Source organism: Cygnus atratus, chromosome 1, assembly GCF_013377495.2.
Source record: "Cygnus atratus isolate AKBS03 ecotype Queensland, Australia chromosome 1, CAtr_DNAZoo_HiC_assembly, whole genome shotgun sequence".
Lineage (NCBI taxonomy): Eukaryota > Metazoa > Chordata > Aves > Anseriformes > Anatidae > Cygnus > Cygnus atratus.
In genome coordinates this window covers 65,134,407-65,156,354 of record NC_066362.1, presented here as the reverse complement: position 1 = coordinate 65,156,354, position 21,948 = coordinate 65,134,407, and the positions used below count along the sequence as shown (strand labels likewise).

Genomic DNA, 21,948 nt, shown 5'->3' with positions numbered 1-21,948 from the left:
ATGTGGAAAATAAGTCGTCAATGTCTAATAAAGCTGACCAATCAACACAGTAGGTGCCTTGTATTCTCTTTCAGGTAACACATTCTATCAAATATCCATCAGATGTGCAAATTTCACTCTGTAAAGACCTGGACTTGCCAACCTTCCTGACTGTTCTTTGTGATAAAGAGAAAGCAGAGCTATCTGGCAAGTTGTGATGGAAGACTTTAATGTAAGAGTTGAATCTGATTGCTCGGGGATGTTCTTTCTGTACCCTTCCCCCTTACCTTGAGCAGCACGTTCCTCCCTTTCTGGAAATAGGCCAAATGAGGCATGTGAAAGTTCTTAACTAGCAGCGCTCCCAAAGCTGTTCACAGAGCAATCATTTCTCTCACTTGGAATCCATTAAACCCTGCCAGTCAAGTAGGAAATGCCCTTCTATTTGCGTTCCTGCCATATCTACTCTGAATTAGACACTTAGCAAAAGGCACCATGCTTCCCACGCAGCAGAGCTGCCACTGCCTTATCTCAAGAGGGTGTAAGAGCACTTGCTAAGTGGAAAGGCAGGGCGGTACTGGATGCATAAACCACATCATGCTCCCATGTTCAGCTCAGAGCTGTAGAGCTTTCTAAGAAAACAACGGGTAGACGGACCAAGCCCGGGAAATCTCTTCTAAAGCAGCCAATCTTCATTAGTCGCACTGATACGTTTGGACCATCCTCATCAAAGCATGGAATGAAGTCTGCTTAATGTACCACCTAGTTCTGAATACTGCAAATAGCCAGCTATGCGTGAAAGTTCATTTCACTAACAAAAGCAGTCACTACAATGCTGAAGTGGAGACACAAAATGTCTAACAAATCTCTGATACAAAACCAAAGCATCTCTTCTACCAAGAGATACAGACATTTCGGAAGGTGTTTCAAAACAAACCCAACTTGGTAACAACATGCTCAGTCTTTTCTGAGATTTCATACACACAAAAAAAACCTTTGAGCATGACAAATGGGAGTCTATTTGTAGCTCTGCAAGCCATTATGACAAAAATATGCTTTAGAATAAAATTAATACTGCTTCTTCAACTGTAGTTCTGCTGTTGCTGTACAACGGTCAGCTTAAATACAAGCAACTGTATTTAAAAGATTTTATGATAAAAGCCTGCATTTAAATTCATATATGTGCTGCATAGATAAGAAAAGGTACTTGTAACTGAATCTGGCTGGAAAGACTTATCTAAATGTTTAGTCACGTTTATTGTGAAAGATGAATACACCTTAGATACAGAGACTGTTGTGTCTAAAAGTTTGTCTGAACAGTGTCTAATGTAAATATGCAAAAACATGTAGGTAGTTATATGAGAAAGAAAGCCAGTGAATGGGTGGTATAAGTGCAGCAGTGTCGAACTGAGACAAATGCGATATTGACTATCCATAAATGTCTGCCGAGTAAAGTATGGTTTTAATCAACATGTAATAGGACTCAGTCACCACAACCACCAGCTTTAAATTACTGGTTCTCCAGGCAAAAGGACTAATGACCCAGTCACCTTTCTCCCTGCTAGAATTCCCTTCTTCTCCAAAGGAAGCAACCACTTTTCTTTGCCAGAACTAACTAATTAACTTTAGTTAGTTAATTTCAGAGAATATGTTTTAAATTTCTACTTTGCAATAAATCTGCAGCTCCCCATTTGGAGTGGAAGGAAGTCTTTTATGTGTCCAGTCTGTTTTTCCATTTGCATCAGTTGATCTAGAAAAGGTTAGTTGCTTACAGAACCTCCTTACCCCTCAGAATCACGCATATGGATCAACAGCCGTAATCTTTTTTCTTACAGAAACATACCTCTGAATCCTCTGGGCAAACAAAAAAGAAGAAAGTAACATCTTGACACAGCAGTGCTAATACAGAGTGCTATGCATACACTTGGCATCGGCACGACTGCTGTCATTAGCTTGCCTATGCTGCTTGCAACGTAACATTGCATGCGTTTGTATTCACTACAGAATGCAACAAGGCAGAGTAATGCAGATATGCGGTCTTCATTTTGCAACCAAATAATTCAGTAAACTTTTCTCCACTTACCGATAAATATTTGAGAGAATCTCTGAGGAACAGCTATATCAAGAAGAAAATGAAGAAAACAAAATGGAACTGATAAATAATCTCAGGGTCAAAGTAAATAAAGTGAGGTCAAAATATAACTAGATTTGCAAAAGTGTTTGAAAGAAGTGTGCACAGAAGGAATCAGGAAGTTTCCAAGGAACTAACTGGTTTGAGAAATGCTCTAGCTTGCTAACCTGGTCTGTGGACCTTGACTGTACTTTGTAGATTCTGCAAAGGCACAAAACCAATGACAATGATGACACCTTCAAAACTTCAGACTGGATATAGTAAATAGGCTTCGAAAAGAATCAAGTTAAATCAGGTAGCCCTTTATCTCTTATCTAGCACATCTATCATGCAAGCACAGCAAATTATTTTCAGCTCCAGTTTTCAGACTTTGTTGCTTACAGATGCTGCCCAACAAAGCTTGCTTCCCAAACTACCATTACACAGAAGATGGGCTTGAAGTCTCAGTAAATAGAGACTTGATTTGTTAAAAAGAAATTATTCCAAGGAGGACCTGAAAAATCTAAAAAAAGATGGAACGGATCATAGTGGGCTCTCAGATGCCTAAAGAAAAAAAGTCTCCTGTATCTGGGTTTTGTTACAGATATCATCATAAAAGAAAATTTTGCCAATATAGCAAAATTTCTTGTATTGTGAGATGTGGAAATAAACTAAGAAACAGAATGATACAGTCTGGAAGAATTTGCATGGCAAATTGAATTATGCCTTTTCCCTGCTCAAACCATTTGTATTTGTTTGGCAACAAATGCAAGGGTTCAACTATGATCATCGTGCAACCATTGAATGCAGTGGAGTTTTATGAGGCATGAATTTGGCTCAGAAAGTGCAAAGCTTTCCCAAATTCAGAACAATTTATCACTGATGTCTTCCCTTCATTATTTTAAATGGAAACAGAAGAAAGTTCTCAAAAAGACTCTGCCTGACCTCAGTTCAGTTCAGCTCAGTTCACTGCTGTACAGAGATACTTGGTTTCTTCAAGAGACCACAATACAAAGGCTCAAGGACAGGCTCAGTTTTCTTTAGATTTGTTTTAGAGACAAAAATGGATTTAAATCTAACCTTCATCATTTTCTCCTCATAAAACAAAACAAAACAACATGCGTGAGGAGGTGAAAGAGATTCTGGCTATTTTGACAGAGCTGTCTTACTCAGTTCATTTCTGACAGAATCAATTAGGAAGTCATTTTTATAAAGCAAATTCTTTTTGAAATTTTTATACACCATGAACAAATCCCATGGATTAATGATTTCCAGAGTTCACTCTCTTCATCTTGGGAAAAATCCAGACCAGAAGAATAGAAAAAGCACAAAACAGGGAAAGTAGTTTTTTGGTAAGTTCTCTCATTTAAGTAAAATCTTTTTGCCATAATGTAGGTGAATCAAATAATTGCAGTGGGTTGGTAGGATTCCTAAAGCACTGAAAAAATAGTTCAAAAATATTTTTCTACATAACAAATCCAGAAGTGCTTTTACATGACACTGGCAACTTTTGCTTACATGGGCCATGGAGCAAAATTTTGTGGGGAACCATGTTTGGAATAGCAGGGACTACTACAGATCAGAACTGAAATACACTGGCAGGACTGTGTGAAGCTTATAATTGGCACATTGGGAAATACTAAAGTTCAGCAATGGGGTACTTCAGCAGAGCTGAAGGGTTTCTCTACATACGGCGACTCCAGCTTGAATTTTACCTGTTTCATCAGTCCCTTGCTTTCAAAAGCAAGAGCATTCACCGAAATCCTCACCTACTAAATATAACTAATTGCGCTATGCATACATGGCATCTCTTTCTTCTGTAACAGTCCGTATGTCTCTTTCCTAGTTGAGTCAAAGGAGAGAAATTTGTGACTTAATTGCAAGATGAGATCAGAACATGCAACTCAAATGTTGTATTTATTTGTCTAAGTTTTCTTTTGTTTTCAAAATCTCTTGGGAATCTATCAACTCATCAACTTAACTCTCCTAAAAACAGGTGGAACTAAGTAGAGTAAGGTCTACAGAGAATCTAACATCTTCCACTGCTTTTTAATACGTCAATATCCACTTAATTTGAGAATGTCATTCCTATAAGTTGTGATAGTTATCAGGTTAAAATTTTCAATAATAAAATCAATTACAGAAAGCTGTGAAACTGGGTAGACAAACTTGGGATACTGAAAATTAGGATATCATCAAGAAAAAAAAAAGTATTCCTGTAGCAAATGAAAATGGTTCAACAAGCAAAGTGCTCACAGCTTGTACAATGACACTGTGGACTTAAAAAAGCATCCTCTTGATCAAACTTCTGAAGATGCAATTAAGGAAGTGAAAGTTTTGATTTCACAGAATACACTTTATTCAGATTCCTTCATCACAAGAATATTGTAACTTGAGAATAAGTAACAACAATCTGCTTATATTTTTAATCTGTTAAAATTTTCTAGCACTCATTCTTTTAATAAGAGTGAACATGAAAGCACGTATATTCCTTGCTATGCTGTAGCTTGTCTATTGCTTCTTCCTATTAGAAGAGATAAAAGGAAACAGCAGCTACAATGCTTTTGTTTGAAAGCCGAAAATTTTATCATATATACTGGGAGAATCTGTCCATGTGAATGCTTATGTATCAGGGACTGCATTCTTTCGTCTCCCTGCTGTCTGATACATTGTTAATGGAAAACAGAAGGCATTTCTTAAGTAGTCTACCAGAGAACACAATCAGTGTTCTTCCTGTTCAGATGAACTATAACCTCCCTGTTCACGGGTGATATGAATCTTCGTCTCGTCCCTCTCTAACACTGAGTCTTCATTCAGTTGTTTCAGCTCTATACCTGCTACATGACACTTTCAAAGCAAAGCCACATGAAGCCACAGTCTTCCTGGTTTGTCTGTCGTCAGGATTTCTTTGTGGAATTCTTTGCTCTCCATTCAAATGCAAATTTCTATTAATAAATATAAATACACACACATAAATATCTATATAAATTCTTCTCTATAAGTTGTATTAAACTAACAGATGTAGTTGGATTGCCTGTGGTGAGACTACTATGAGTTGGAACCTGGCATCTCTGTCAGTAATTACAAACTTCACCAGCCAGGAAAATACAGCGTCTAGATTGGCCACACGCCCTTATCAGTTTTTATTTTAGTCATATTTCTCTCAAGATTGTTTCCATAGTTAATAAATTGGAAAGCAGGTTTGGGCTTGATTCTTTCTCTACTCTAATGCTGTTCATCCTCCCCCATTTCTTTTCTCCTAACTTACAACTAAAAAGCATTGGCACACCCCGGCTGGCTGCAGCTACTCCACTTCTGTCTCTGTCCTGTCTATGAGTGCCAGAGCTCAACTTCACTCTCCTTTATGCTACCAACGGCATACTCACAGTGCGCAGAAGCTTCCTCCATGGTTGCACACTGGCATGTGGATGAAGGCTATAAGAAATCTAAATGACTAAGTAATTGGGAGATAGTACAGACTATCAAAAAAGTCTGTAAGTGACAACGCTCTCCTGGAAGTGGCCAGAAACAAATAAAAATGTTTGAGTATAGAATTCTTACTTGCTACAAAGAACAAGCTGTGAGTAGAAGAACATATTGAGCTGTAAATCAGAAAAGAAAATAACACACAGACCTGGAATAATCTGATTTGGTAGATATGAATGATAGCCTCTTTGCAATTGTTTTGCTGAAAAGCTCAAATCACTACAAAAAGAAACCAGCCATCTGTTTTGAATGTTTTAGAATATAAGTATCTACTTGTGTTCTTCTTTGATCTGTAAGAATAATAGGAAGACAGTGATACAATCCAGTTACACCTCTGTTGTGAGTGCTTAATTCATCCCAGAACTGCAGATTACAAAATTCCATCTGGAAATCTTAGTCTTATCTTTCTGGGATCAGAAAGAAGACTAACAGTGTATCAAGATCAGTTCTTTTGTGCTGCTAGATAAAACATTCTTGGACAGAGAATATATTCTTCCAATATAAAATAGTTATTAAGATAGCAAAATAGTATAGCTAAAAAAACCAAGCTAGCAAAAGAACTGTTCCCAGAAACAGGGAAAGGACTGGGAGCAGAACTTAATGCCTTTTTAAAGACAGCATTCTTCTCAGGCTGGCCCATCCCAGTCTAACAATACTCTATTTACTGGCTAAAAGATTGCATGCCAGTACAGGAACAGAATAAGAGAGAAGGTGGAAAGGAATGGTTTCCAAACTGGGATGACAGAACATTAATCATATAACAAAATACTAACGTTGATATCACTATCTCTTAAGTTGGTCACTCCAACGAAATGGTATTGTTACTTACACTGAAATAAGAAAGTCACTGCAAAACGCTTTCCATTATTCAGTCATTACAGTCAAAATGCTTGAAAAGGCTTGAAAAGAATAGATAACTGTTTGATAGGTAAATCAAACATTTTGATTTTGAACTGTACTTCTTGAGTGAACAGCTGTCAGTCCATGCACCCTCCTTGTGCCTCCCTGCCTGAGCTTGATGGCAGAGAAGTCTTTCAGTTTCGTGATTAACAAAGACGCCTACATAAACAGGGCTCCAGAAAAGCAGGGATGGAAGGCAGGTCCTGTGATTAACCAGGACAACTGTATTCAAAGTGCTACCCTTGTAAGGATTAATTAGTTACATCATCTTATTGGAGTGCATTGCACCAGGGTTCTTACTGCTACAAGTTTAGCCCATCTGGAAAGTGGGAGTGAGGAGTCCTGACTGTTACAGTATGACAAAACAAATCTGGCATCTTATCTCTCAGTCAGGCCAAGCGATAACGTTTAAATAAAGTAAGATTATTTCATGTAGCCGCCTTCAAATTTTGCACAGTGAATGTCTCTAAGGCAAGGCACATTCTTTCACAGTGATTTTACACATATGAAAGAACTATAACAGATATTATACAGATACACCACACAATCAATTTGTAGATTTTTACGGAGGAAGAAATAACCCTTCGGAAAACAAAAGATGACAATGAAAAGGAAGAGAACTGTCTAAAGAGTTTTGTTCAGTATGCTGGAATAGCAGCTCCTTGAAATATTTAACACATGGGTTATTTTCCCTTTTTTTGTGAAGGAATAGGATCTTGGAAAGAAAAATAAAATTATTAATAAATCAAGTTGAACACAAATCTAACACAATTTTGGGAACAAATTCAAAATGAGGTATCAGAATCACCATTATACCACTGTAACAACACAGTTTTAGGACATTGTGTAATAATATTACCTAGCACTTGTGTAGCACTTTTCCCAAGCAGAACTTACACTTCAAAAAACTTCAGCTCATTTTACGATTACAGAATTTGAGACAGAGAGAAAGAGAACAAGCGAGTGGTGGGAGACAATGCCAGGAAAGAATTTATCTTCTGAATCGTGGTCTAGTACCGTGTCCAGTAAAGTATATTGTAACATGAGTCAGGCATGAAAGTTTGATGTTTTTGACCACTCTGCATGATCTAACAATTAAAAAAACCATACTGAAAATAAATTTATTTAAAAAGCATCCGCAGAGAAGCTTATTAGGTCACAGTGTAGTAAGTGACAATACTGAGAACCTAAAAGAATTGTGACAGTAGGATGAGCAGCCCTCTATATGCTGCAAGCATAAAATGTGCCTCATGTTGAGAGAAAGATCACATTTATGCAGTGAATGAATGTCCATGTAATCATCTGAAAATGGATCTCATCATGAATAAGATATATCCTTTGCTGAAGGAAATCAGTATATTTATTCAAGCACCAAAGAGTGCATGAAAAAAATGAGTATTCTTCTCAAGCTTCCCAAAGTACAGGCACTTCTTCTGCAGTGTTCTCAATGAGAAGTTCATGGGGTTTGGCAACTCTGGTAAGGGTTGCATTAAGTCCTGAGATGTCATATCCTATCTCCCTCAATATCATTACTTCTGTCCCTCTTACTCTACCGTCATAGTAGCCACAGCTCTTCAGACTACTGTCATCTGTCTCCTACTTCTGCCACCACCCTCTAAATCTGTTTGAATAGCTAGGTGTGCTGCCTGACTAGGTGCCCATGCTTATGCATTTCCTTTCAGCTGTCAGATGAAAATAAATAAATACCCCCTCAAAAGGAAAGAAAAAGGAAATCATGAATGTTCATCTGGGGCATTCCTAAGGGTGAGAGAAAATTGCTCTGCAGACACCAGAAACATGGCTTACAAGCTTGAGCACTGAGTTGTTTTTTTTGTCTACATCTGCTTGTATCAACTTCTCTGGGAGCATAACTGTTTCTACTGTTTTTACTTCAAGACTTTTTAATACCTTTATCCTAACAGATGGAACACAGAAAGGTCATTCAAGCTACATTACCCTTGAATAGTCACAAATGTCTATTTAGTATAAGACTGTTTTTGGAAACAATTTATTCACAAGAGATGTCCTTTAGAATATTATAATCTAATGACGAGAAACTATACTTTAAAGAAATCAAACAATTCATTTCACAGAATCGCAGAATGGCCAAGGTTGGAAGGGACCTCTGATGATCATCCAGTCCAACCCCCCTGCTGAGCAGGATCACCTAGAGCACATTGCGCAGGATGGCATCCAGGCTGGTTTTGAATATCTCCAGAGAAGGAGACTCCACAACCTCTCTGAGCAATCTGTTCCGGTGCTGTCACCCTCACAGTAGGGAAGTGCCTTCTCATATTCAGCTGGAACCTCCTGTGCTTCAGTTTGTGCCCGTTGCCTCTCGTCCTGTTGCTGGGCACAACTGAAAAGAGACTGGCTCCATCCTCTTGACATACCCCCCTCAGATATTTATACACATTAATGAGGTCTCCCCTCAGTCTTCTCTTTTCCAGGCTGAACAGGCCCAGTTCTCTCAGCCTGTCCTTGTATAACAGGTGCTCCAGTCCTCTAACCATCTTAGCAGCCCTCCTCTGGACTTGCTCCAGTAGTTCCATGTCCCTCTTCTACTGGGGAGCCCATTAAACATATTGATGACTTTTTTTTTTTTTAAATTTCAGTTCTTAAGTTTGGATGACTCTTGTCTACAGGAAAACCTTAAGCAAAGCCAATTATAAAATTAAAAATATAGCCTTTCCTACGCAATACACACATGTAATCGGTTGATGTCGCCATTATAATTTACACTTTTTGACAAGAAATCTATGAAATTTACTTTACTCTTAGCACAGTTACGTTCTCTTAGCACAGTTACGTTCATAGATGAATCAGTAGATGGGAGAAGAAAAGAGAAAGATCTTTCTATCAGTGTTCGTTATATAATCTTCATTTTTGCTCTGGAATGAAAATCAGAATAATCCCTAAATTTTTACTTTTTTTTGACTGTTTTTCAGTTCTCAAAAACAATTTAAATATTTTCCTGTTATGTCACCATCTTCTTTCCACCACAGACATTAACTCTGAAATCTTAAAAAGATGTGTTAAATTATGCTAATGTCTTCAGGAGTCAACTAACAGTACTGACTGTTTCTGCATTAAAATTTGTGAAACTCAAGTATTAGAAAAACGTCACAAAAAGAGGTCTTTTGTCTTGCAAAGTTTTTTTTTTTTTTTTTTTTTTTACAGTAATAGTAATGTTCTAATATTTTCATCATCTTGAAAAATTTTATGTGCTCTAGTTTAATGCTAGATCTTTGGCTATTCCGCTGTTACTTTAACAAGCATAAAATTAATTTTCAGATTTTGTTCCTGGAATTCAAGCACAGCAAAGCCAAATGTTCTGCTCCTTAGCAGGCATATCCGTGACTTCAGATTTTTTTGGCAATCATTATTAGAAAATGCTTCCACAGAATGAGTTCCAAAATTGTATGGTGATGGCATCTCTTGGGTTCCAACTCCTACTGCAAGCCAGAGCCATGGAATATGGGAAGAGGAATGCTATATAACGGCATGCACGCTCAAAAACACAGACATAGTATGTATAAATTATAAACTGGGATAAATGTCTCAGTTCTCAGAGTTTCACTTTTGCTCTTTCTGTATTCTTACTCTTAGCACTTTTAACTTATCCTTGCTTTTCCACGTGTCCTTCATTCTGATTGCCTTTCACTCTTCTGACAGCTTTTATGTTACCCTATATCCACAACAGCCATTGAACAAAATCAGTTCTCCTTTTTGATGTGCAGAGGTAAGACAAGCAGATTTCTGAACCCTGCTCACACTTTCTCACATAGTAGATAGCATGGCTGTACTTAACAAGAAAATTAGATGAGTTGAGCAGCTTGAGAAATTTACGTATGGAAGCTCTGCTTCTTCTTTCCCACATATAGCATATACATGGCACATGTTTACAAGAATATACACATGCATACATACATATCGTTAATATGTATTAGATACCATAAAGTTTAAATTCCTATTAATTTTGATAAAAGTAATAACTGATTAAGCCATTGGCCAGACCATTTTAGTATTTGAGAAAGACACAGGGGCACCCTCATGAGAAAGCACATTCAAATATGCTTGGATATAGAGAAGCATAGAGCTCCATCTGGGGAATAAAAGGAGTCATGAGAAATTCAGACAGCAAGGAAATGAGAGAATCTGTCCTATAGAAAAAGGCTGGTATTCACATTGAACTGTAAATTACCATTCTATGAAACTACAGGTAGGGCACATATGTTTAGAAGTAGTACTGCATTTCAATGGAGCTGTATCTGACAGTGCTGTCATTTTTAGCATTAACATTTTCAGTCAATTCCAGAATTTGGAAGGGAAAAGGCCTTTTGTAATACATATATATATATACATATATATATATAATGTAGTTTGTTACTGTACATATTTTGGTGGATTCCATTATCTTCAGTATTGACCAGAGAAGATTGTATCTTCAGACCTAAAGGAATCTTACAAAAATAAAATTATCTCCAAGTCCTATGCTATTAGACACTTTTTGAAAGTCATTGTAACATATCCATTTCATTTAACACATGCAGATTAAGTACTTCATGGCTTAAAATCTTTTCTTTACAAAGGGAAGGAGCAGGAGTTTTTATTTGAATGTACGTGGAATATCATGATAAAAACATATACTTTGTTAGGAATAACAGGATTGGGAGGCATCAATCAACTATGCTTTTCTCCGTTGATGTATGCCAGACAAGACTTGAGACTGACATGTTTCTCAGATGAGATGCCTGTTAGGTGAGGATGCTGGCTGCCTCATTATTTTCACTAGGATATTCTGTAACATGCTTTCCTTGCTCTGCTGTCATAGCGTTGAAACTAAGGAAAATGCCTCAAGTACAAAGTAGAAGCATATACTGTATTTAATTGGTATGAGGAGCACCTATTCAGTAAACTAAGAAGTCATTCTCTTAGCACAGTTACGTTCATAGATGAATCAGTAGATGGGAGAAGAAAAGAGAAAGATCTTTCTATCAGTGTTCGTTATATAATCTTCATTTTTGCTCTGGAATGAAAATCAGAATAATCCCTACCTTCACAGCAAGTGTCTTCTTCCTTTTCATCATTTACTTACCTGATCATTCCTGTTTAATCGCCATGCCTCAGCAAAACTTTACAAGCATTCTCTCTAAAACCTTTAGCATCATATACTAACACGTAACCATTGCAAGAGCAGTGATTCAAAAAGAACGCAAAATCAACAATGAGACTAAATTAATGAAGCATAGTTTTTTCACTAAGAGATTTTCTCAGTTCAAACCCCAAGGCATGAAATTCAAGTTTGACAATGCCACAGTTGGATTAAATTTTCAGATGGTTGACTTGAAAAGACATATCTGATCTATAGTCAGACAGACATATAACCCTGCAGTTAATTGAGCAAGTGTGAAGAGATGAGAGTAACTTGTTCTTTCTTTCTTTTTTCTTTTTATTTTTTACAAATCTGATATAAAGTAATAATTTCCACAGAATTTTTCAGAAGAGTTTTCTTACAAATAATTGATATGGAAAAATCAAATTCTGAGAAAAGCTACAAAGAAACTCAAGTGGAATATTTTTTCTTAAAAAATACATGAAAAAGTTCCATATAAATTTTTAAACTATTATCATCACATCTCAATCCTTTAAAATACTGTAAGTACTTAAATAAATCTATTTTGCTTTAAAATTAATACTACAAGGCTCAAATTAATTCTATGCACTGTAGCCTTATAATCAATATCTGATCTTTGCAGCTCTGAATGAAGGCTCCTGGACAAGAAAGCGTTTTCTTCTTTGCTAGAAAATGGCTCTGTCCTGTGCACTGCCTTCTGTTCTGGAAATGTTTTTTTTTTTTTTTTTTTTTTTGCAGAGACAATTTGACAGCAGAAAAGATAAAAGTATGCGGGCAGATACAGAAAAACAAAATGCAGTTTAAATGACAAAGAGCTACCAATTTCTTCCCCATTTTTTTGAGAGAATGGACGATATGGGAGGAAGAGGGGAAGCTTAAGGGGATGTTACTCTTTGCCTTCAAATTTACAGACAATTTATATTCTGAATCAGTATCAAGAATCATCTGTTCTGAGCTGATAAATATTTGTGAGTATTTAGGTCAGCCTGTATGGCAGCAATCTCAGCAGCAGATCTCAACATGCTTAAAACCTTTAGGAGGAACATTATCTGCAGGAGGAACATAATCTCTGAGCAAATTTTTTACCAACCAGAATCGAAAAAGCATACATAGATTTGGCTACAGTGCAAACTACTTTGAAAAAGATTCTTACTGAAAACATTTCCTCTGTGAAGTTAATGATAAATTATGAGAGACATTTCCTGTTCTCTCATATGCACTAAGAGTTTGCTTTGCATATAAACTCAATTACATGCCCGGGAAAGTTTTCCCCACAACATCATGAAACAATGACATGATTATTAGAAGAAGAAAATCGCAAATGACAAATAAACACACAAGAAACACCCACATGCAGAGACTATGCAAGCAAGGGAGAAGGGGTACGCCCCGGTTTCATAATGCACGCAGCAGCAAGATGGCAGAGTGACTGTTGGAAACTTTTCTAATGGCAAGAGAAGTTGATTCTCACCGTTCTGAACAAAATGGCTGAGCTAAGAGCATCTGACTGGTTATGCCCAAATACCCTCCTCCTCATCCTAGTGGTGCAGAGGTGACATTGGGAGAAAAGCCCCAGAGCAGCGTGGGAATGAAATAAAGAGTTGGTTAGTATTTAAAGCACATATGTAAGTACGAATAGTAGTAAAAAGTGTGGTCTTAATTCCTTATGCAATATTCAAAGTTAGACTTTGAGGTACAGCTTGCTTTGCTTTCTTGTAGGCTTTGCTAACTTTTAAAATGCCCCTTTGCAAAAGGGAAAGTACAGTTGGACCCTCCTCCTGCCCTCTCCTTCCTGCTGCCCTCTCTTTGAGGCCTTTGCAAGAACTTCCTTAAATATTTAATCTTTTCATTTAATCTGTTAATGCTACACTGCATTCACTTGCAAGCATGTACTACAGTCACACCGTGGAAATGGCTTCATTTCACTCCACACTTGCAATGCAGAAACAACAGATATTCTAATATTTCATCTAAAACAAAGTTAGGAAAGCAATTTAATTTGTAGCCTTAACAATTGCACTTTCCTGAAGGAGCTAAAACCAACATTTTCCAAAAACATTTCAGGAAATTTAAAGACACTCAATTTGTAGTTCTTTCTTTATCATTTAGAGGAGGGTATTAAAACAAGATGCAGAAGGAAGTTGCTTTGAAAAAGAGAATTTTTCTGCTTTCCTTTGCACCCCTTATTATTTTCTGATACAGACATAAAGAGAAATATTTAATTATTTGTTTTTTTCAAGGTGAATATATATATATTTTTTTCATCCCTCCATTTTCCTCATAACTGAGTACCTCACTCAATTTCTGTATTTCACAAGGTTGGTGCTTAAAGGTCTAGAATGAGATGCCTTCCTTCAGATCTCAACAATTTCTAGCTCAGCCAGAGGGCAAAGAGGAGTGCCAAACATTCCTTCATTTTGTCAAGGCAGTGATTAATGATCGCTAATATTTTAATTAAATTGGAATGGATGAGATTACAACATGGGATATGCAATTACGTTGGCATTCTCTGTGCTACCCAAGGGATAGGTAATCTTTCTGATAGTTATCAAACACACGGCTGTGCTTCGTAAATGACACAAGAGGCTCCTCACTGCCTTGGAGATGGTAAATTGATTTTCCTTCAGTTCATGGCCCATTGAGTTTGTGAGGGAGCAGTCTGTGCTCATTTGGCACAGAGGCCAGGATTTCCTCATGGGAAATGAAGGGAACTGCTCATATACAATGCATAGATCAGAAAACTGATCCTGGAGCATGACTTCCTGCTACTGAAGACAAGAAACAGTCCTGGACACTCCACACATTCAAGCAGCAAACCTGAGTTACTAAAATCTGAATATGCTACACAGGACTCCAGTCTTGCATTTTAAGACAGTAGCATTTCTTTCTTCTCTTTCATTGTCTGCCCCCTCTTCTCCACCCACTTAATAACAGCTTGGTACCAGGAACTGTTTGTTCACATTTTGGGAGTTTTCAAGGAAGCCTGCACAACAGCAACATCAGTTTCTGTTTTATAACTGCACTGTGGAATGCTATTTTTGTTCCAAGGTACTGCAAGCATGTTGGGGAAAATTACATATGACTCAAAATAATCAGCCACCATAGTAAAATTACTTGTCAAGAGAAAAAGAGAGACACTTTACCTGGTCTGGGGAGGGCTTGTGGTTGGTTTGGTTGGAATGGGATGAGGATTTGAGGTGGTCATCCTCATAGTTGTCAGCCATCAGCTTCATACGGTTCTGAGTCTATGCAAGAAACAGAAGAATTTCAGCCTAACGTAGTCATAGAGACTAAAGAGACCATAGGCTATTTAGGCTATTCTGTATATCCAAAATCCATACATGTAAAAAAAAATTCACACAAAACATTAGTAGGTATTACTATACGAATAGGAAACACATTCAAACTAGTTCACTGTGAGGCAAAGTTAGTTTTGCAATTAACTGTCTCATCTGACTTTTACCTACTAAACCTGGTGCTGTAGATGTGTGTGCAAAGAAGCCAATTCCTTGTTAAAGAATCTTGGGATTAAGATTGAAACTCCAATTTGGAGAAAAAAACAATGAAAACATCAGTTGGATGTACTTAAGGAATTTAAAAAAAGAAGTCAGCTTAAAAAAAAATGGTAAACAAGGTGATAATAGTAGGAAAGTTGAATATTGATTATTAACTGAAAAAAAACATTTAATCTAAATATGCAACGCTGTTTTCAATTGATATACCAGACAGGACAAAAATCCTGAGATTACTGAACAATAAAAAAGCTTTCCTGTGAGGAAGTTAGAAAGTTAATAAATTAGTCTTTGGGAAGAAGAGGTGACGTAATAAAGATGTATAAAATTACGAACTGCATACAGTCAAGCAAAGAATTAACAAAATTTGAAATGAGTTTCTTTACTTTTCTTAGATTTTTTTCAACTTCGCAGGAAATGTCAAGATTCAAAAGATATATATATATATATTAATCACAAAATATAAAATACATATGGAATTATTGACTACTATATATATGGAAGATACATTTTGTATGAGTTTAAACACAAATGAAAATTCAAGGGGCACTTTCAGCTTGTACAAGGACAACTGACTGAGTACAAGGTTCTCCTGTTCTCCTTATTTCTAGGCAATACATTGTTTAAAAAGACAGGTAAAAATAAATTGAATACTACCTTAACATTACCACTCTAGTTAAGCAATTTCAATGAACATGAAAATACACTACATGGTTGTGTCTGCAAAGGAAAACGTTAGTGACATGAAGCCCTGTTAACATACAACTATCCTGAAGGGAGGTCCCCAGATACCTACAAACACACACACAGAGCTCACAAGAACCATTCAGACAGAAATAACACTCTGCAAGTAGATTTCAAAAGACAGCTGGATCTTGGGTCTTGCAATGTGAACTGCTGCCTTCGTGTCAGCTGCTTCAGTTGAGGTTGTCTGGCTGCCACTGTCACTGGGCTCTCACATCTGGAGCAGACCCCAAATGGAAAGATGGCATTTCCCAGTTTATAACGTAGATGAAGCCCCACTTTGAGCTTTGTAAAATTCCAGTATTACAAAAAGCCAAAAAGGCTAGCCAGACCTGTGTTAGATATGATACATAGTAAATTATGTATGTAAATTATGTATAGCTAGACATATTAAAATCATCAAAGATTTACTAAAATTAAATGTCTTAAATGAAAGCTCAAAGCTCACTGGAAAAATGCCAGTTGTTGATTCAATCTCTTCATAACTGAATGAATTTCTCATGGAAAAGTATAACTTTAATGAGTCTCAAGGCTAGAGAATGTAGATTCTAATTGACTGTACTCAGATCATTATAGAGAAGGTCCAGGGCTTGAATCTGGATTTGATTTTATTTTGGATTAATTTAACAAAAACTAATAACAAACTGAGCTTAAGCAATAAGCAATTTAATCACACGAAATCTTTATATTGTTTGCTCTGTTTTTTCAAACAAGTTTTGAATTCCAAGTCTGACTCATCATTCATAAATCATTACTTGAAGTGTTCTACATTAATACTTAAACAACCAGTTTACTGTCAAGGTACATTCACTATATTTATTATTTTATTACATTTAAGACTGGATATTTAATAAGTTCTTCTCTGCAAGGAGACCTATTGATTTTAAATGATTTTACCTTTCTTTGGAATTTTTTCATTTTGATAATAACTTTTCACATGACTTTCAATGTGTATGTGAATGGATCTGTTAAGAAGCAGAAGTTTACCAGAAGACTGGTACAAAACATTAACTTTTGTGACAAAAGAAAATAGCTACTCCCAGACAGAGGCAGCATACTTTATGCTATTGCATGTAAAAAATACTGTCTTAGTGCCAATATAGGAATGAAAGAATATACAGATCTAATCATCTGAAGCACAGCATCTCTCACAGAAAATTCTGAAGTGGAATTTAAGAGGTTGCATACCCCTGACATTTAACTTCAAGTAGAATATCCCACTATTAATACTTAACAGAAAGCGTGACAATAGGCTGAGAGAACTGGGCAGGTTTAGCCTGAGAAAGAGGAGGCTTCCTTAATTATTTTGATAGGAGGAAAGCCACATTCTTCCTGGAGGGGACAGGACAAGAGACAGTGGATACAAATTAGAAAACAGAAGGTTCTAGTTAGAGATCAGGAAAAACCTTTTCATAACAAGTATTATCCAGCACTAGAACAGGCATCTCCATCCTTGCAGATTCTCAAAACTCAACCGGACAAGGCCTTGAGCAGTCTGCTCTGATCAGACATGCTTTGAGCAGGTGGTTGGACTAGACGGTATGCAAAGGTCTATTCCAGTCTAAATTATGCTGTAATTCTTAGTATTTGGACTTTTCATTTTCAAATAATTATAGTTATCGAGGCTGGAGTTTTCAAAAGTGGAAAAAGCTCAGTTCCAAAATTCTTCCTCTTTGCACAAATATTTAGCTGCTTAGCTCCATTACAGCCCTTTGAATATTTAAGCCAGAACAATGTTTCCAACACCCCAATGATGACAAACATAAAGAATCAGTTCACCTAGAAGGAAGTTTTCTATGTTGCTCCTTTAATCCAACTTTAGCTTCCATTGTTTCTGCTGTTATTCTAAGAGAGCATGTGTCTGATACAAATGTCTTGGCAAGAAAACAACAAATTCAGTATTGTGATTTCCCTACAGGAACTAATTGACACATATATATCCTTGGAATGAGGCAAAAATTATGAAATGGAAGAAAAAAAGTTTATTTCCTGGTGTATACTACAAGTTATTTTCCAGCATTAAAGTTCTAAGCAGTGTTGCAGACATATTTCTAATATAACGTAACAATTTTCTAATTCTCTCTATGTCAGACATGGAAATAAAAAGCTTCTGATTTAGATTGAATGCTAACTGAAGAACTTCTAATTGGGAGATTTCAAAATAACTGGAAATACATGAACTGAATTTTCTCCTATTGCTTCTCTCCAGAAAAAAAAAATGTTCACACGGATGGAAATTTCTAGAGTACTGGCATATGGCTGTTGTAATGATTTAAAAACAAACCATTTACTTTATTGTGGGGAACCACTCCAACATCCTGCAGTCCTAAAATGCGTGTCATTGTGCTATTATACAATCCTCTCCCACCTTATGAGGTTATGGCTCAGATCCTAGGGCAAACATTTCTACATCACTGTAAAAAATATGAACAACAAAGTGGTTTAACCACTGTGTCCTGTGAGAAAATAAATGAGCAATGCAGACAAATCAGTTGTGTCAGGAGAACTTTTGTCTAAAACCTACAGAGCTTGTAATCAGAACTAGTGATGATAAGAACTGGATGTCAGATCCAAATTTTGCTTAAAAAATATAATTTGCCATTACAGGTACCTTCTTCATGCATGTGAAGATGAAACACTAGACTGAAAAAAAAAATACAAAACCCCACAAAACTCAGTAGGTTTCTTGATTTTTTCCAGAAGGTTTCTTTCTGTTTTGACAGAGTGGATTTCCTAAACTTATTCTTTGCCCTCCAGTCACAAAACAAACAAAAACAAAAAAGCACCAAAACCCCAAACAACATCAAACACACACACACACACATGAAACACACCCTGTCAAAGCCTTAGATATCAGTCTTCAGTCTCCCTGTAATCACTGCACAAAAGAACAGTCCCACAACCCTTTAGACTAGCGTCAATCCTCAAAATTATTGAAGAACCAATGCACAATTTCAGGCTCCTAACTGAAAGCCAGATAGCTTGCCACGAGAGGTCTGCAGGCCACATACAGTGAACTGCAGGTCTAGGACATAACATATGAAAAAAGCTTTCTCTAGTTATATATGACTATGCTAAAGAACACGCAGATCATGCCTGCCACCCCCTCACACTTCTTTTTTTCCCAGAACTTCTGCAGTCATTTTTTCACCTCCCTGATACACGTATCCTTAATGCCCTTCCTGTTCTAGTCATTACTTAACCTCGGCCCTTGTCCTATTCCTTGCTACAACAGGTGGTTATATTAAAAGAAAAAGCACCCTGAGAAAATATGAGATAAACTTGTTTTTAATTATAAATGTGAATGCTCAGCATTAACACTGCTTTTAAACGCGCTCTTTTCTTCTGTTGCTTCGTGGTTCTGCACTACACACTCACTGTTAACTGTATATTCCCCATACTTTTTCTGGTTATCATACAGTTTGTTTCTGCCTGCCTATTATATTCAATAAATGTTTGGGTAAACAAGGAAATTACCATGGAGCAGAGTGGTTCTAATGCAGCCAACACCTGAAAGCTTTCATTCCAAACAGCACTTGTATAATATTTTAGCTGCCAAAACTGTAGCCATGGTGAATTTTGTTTAAGTATCATTATGTTCCTACTTCATGGATGTACTGCTTCAAGGCAAACTCACCTGCAGGTTCCTAAGAGTAAGCTGTTTTATGTTCACTGCAGGCTACACCAGTAGCATGTTTGTGCACCTGTGTTCTGAACACCAAATTAATAGATTTTATCACAGCTAAATTACTATAAGAGAAAAAAATAGACCTCAAGCTGATCAACAATGTAGGAAAGTCAGATTCATATCCTGCTGGTAAAACCCAGAGGAGTGCTGCCCAGGACTGACAAGCTCTCTATAGTGGAATTCCACACATAAACTTGCAAACTACAATTTTAACTTCAGACATTGTTTATATTTTAGAGAATATTTTTATTTGAAAGCTTGTACTACGTTATATGTTGCAATGAGAATACATAGCTTTCTTAAGCATTTCAGCGGGATAGCTAGTGTTCTGGTAACCACGACACTGGCAAGTTTTTGAAACCAAATTTTATTTGAAGGAACAGCATACTTCTGTATCTCTGCACAAGACCTCTAATAAACATCAGATACTAGCTCATAAGCTATGTATTACCTATATTAATTTAGGCAGTTTCATACATTGCATTAACTTACTCAAAGAGTTCTCGTCAAATCTATTTCTCCACCATGGGACACTGTGGAAACCATGACATCAGTGACTGCTTCCTCATTTTTTGTAAAATACTTGAGTAATGTAATTCTGGCTTTGCTAACCAGTCTAAACAAGCTTTATTAATCCTTTAATGTAGAGTTTAAAAAAGCCCCACATTAAGTAAACATTAATATAATGACTGTACTTGTGACAAATGGATATGCGGTAGAGAGAGTGTGTCAGTGAGTTAAAGGAGTCATCCCATTTCTTTCATAGAATCATATGATTCAGCTCTCAGAGCTAGATGTTTCACTGAGAGCAAACACATATAACTGCAACAGTCTGAAAACTTTTTCTCTATTAATAACATAGCAATATATATATATTTTTCTAGGTCATTAGCCAAATCCAGTAACTGAAAATCATGCTCCTGCAAAGACTTTCAGATAGTCCTTTTTTCCTTTCTGAGAACACGCACTGAGACATACTCTCTGCAAATACCCAACCATCTCCCTGCTGGAATCTGGCTGCCAGAAACAATGAGAACAAACCCTCTTCACCTGTCATTACAACGTGATGCTGTGCATAACTACCTTGGGCATAATATCCACCTTGAGCATGGGGTCTCTGAGAGACTGCATCAATTGTTTTATTGAATGTGCCCTTTACATTCATAATATTTAATGGTCCAGGAGACATTTTTCAGATTTGTGAAGATATGGTACATGCTGAATTGTCATTTTTATTTATAAAGTTTAAAAGACACATCATTAGTAAGGTTTGTCTTTCCTTTTGGCTGTTTCATATCTGCAACTGAAATTGCACTATTAGCAGCAAACAAACACAATGTTCAGCTGAATACAAATGAAAAACCTTTTCATTACTGAAATTCTGTACATCCTGGAGTCTGTGTTTTAGCGACGGCGACAAAGAGCAAGTGTTCCATGCACCTGACGGGGGTTTTTCAAAGCCCACAGGATTTAACACAGATTCTACCTGAGATAAAGGCTTCTCCATCAACTATTGGCAATGTTACAACAATGTTACATTATAAAGTGAACGACTTTATCAGCTCAGTTAATTTCTCTATTTAGTTATTTCATTTTTCTGTTCATCTCCCCACCTGCAAAAATTACAGACAACCTTCATTCTGGAGAATTCATATTCAACTTCATATTCAAACTTTGAACTAAACTAATGGAGATCATTTGGATATGAAGTTCTCTCTGATGCTTGACATATGCAGATATATGTGGACGGATTTAAAAAACAATCTTTGAACCAAAACCTTCCTTGTACAGGAATGTGTCTCTTGGAGCTTTAATAGTTCCCTAGGAGATGAACAAATAACCAACTACAGGTTTGCCTGCTGACAAAGTTTACTGAAGTCTATTGCTCTGGATCCTCTCTGGTATAGAGAAAACCAGTGGTACGACTGACAACCTAAATCAGACCTTGTGCTTAGGATGCATTATTGTGTTATATCCACATGAGCATTATTCCATCTGTTCTTTTAGCCCTCATGTACTCTCTTTAAGAGACACATCAAGCTGTGTTTAGGTCTGACTGAACAGTGGTAATATAACTGCTTCTCTCGTATTTGTTTCACAAGGCCTGGAATCTACCAGACCCAGACTTAAAAGATAAAAAAACTTAAAGAATAAAATAATAATAATAATAAAAAACTTTTCATCTCATGGCTAACTACTCAGGAGCAAAACATATTTTTGTTCTTTGGCATCTTTTCATTACATGTAAGGGTGTTTGGCAGAAAGATCAGTAAGGTGTGTTTTGCTATACCTTAAAGACATGTCAACAAGGACTGAAGTCTAAGACCGTTTACCATCATATTGTAAACCTAATTTATACAGACTGGGTGACTTTAAAGCAGGATCTAAAGGCCAA

General features: G+C 36.7%; 1 protein-coding gene across 6 annotated transcripts in view; it reads right to left on the bottom strand.

Annotated features, from left to right (window-relative positions):
- The window catches only part of ERC1 (ELKS/RAB6-interacting/CAST family member 1), a 307,518-nt gene that overhangs the window by 20,988 nt on the left and 264,582 nt on the right, over positions 1-21,948 (bottom strand). For 4 of the 6 annotated variants that reach the window (XM_035550781.2, XM_035550783.2, XM_035550782.2 and 1 more), the window contains one exon: positions 14,753-14,854. In XM_035550781.2, the coding sequence (XP_035406674.1) occupies positions 14,753-14,854 (102 nt within the window). Of the gene's footprint in view, positions 1-12,608; positions 13,148-14,752; positions 14,855-21,948 lie in introns of those variants that run through there. The other 2 variants (XM_035550786.2, XM_050714445.1) reach the window with 2 other exon arrangements.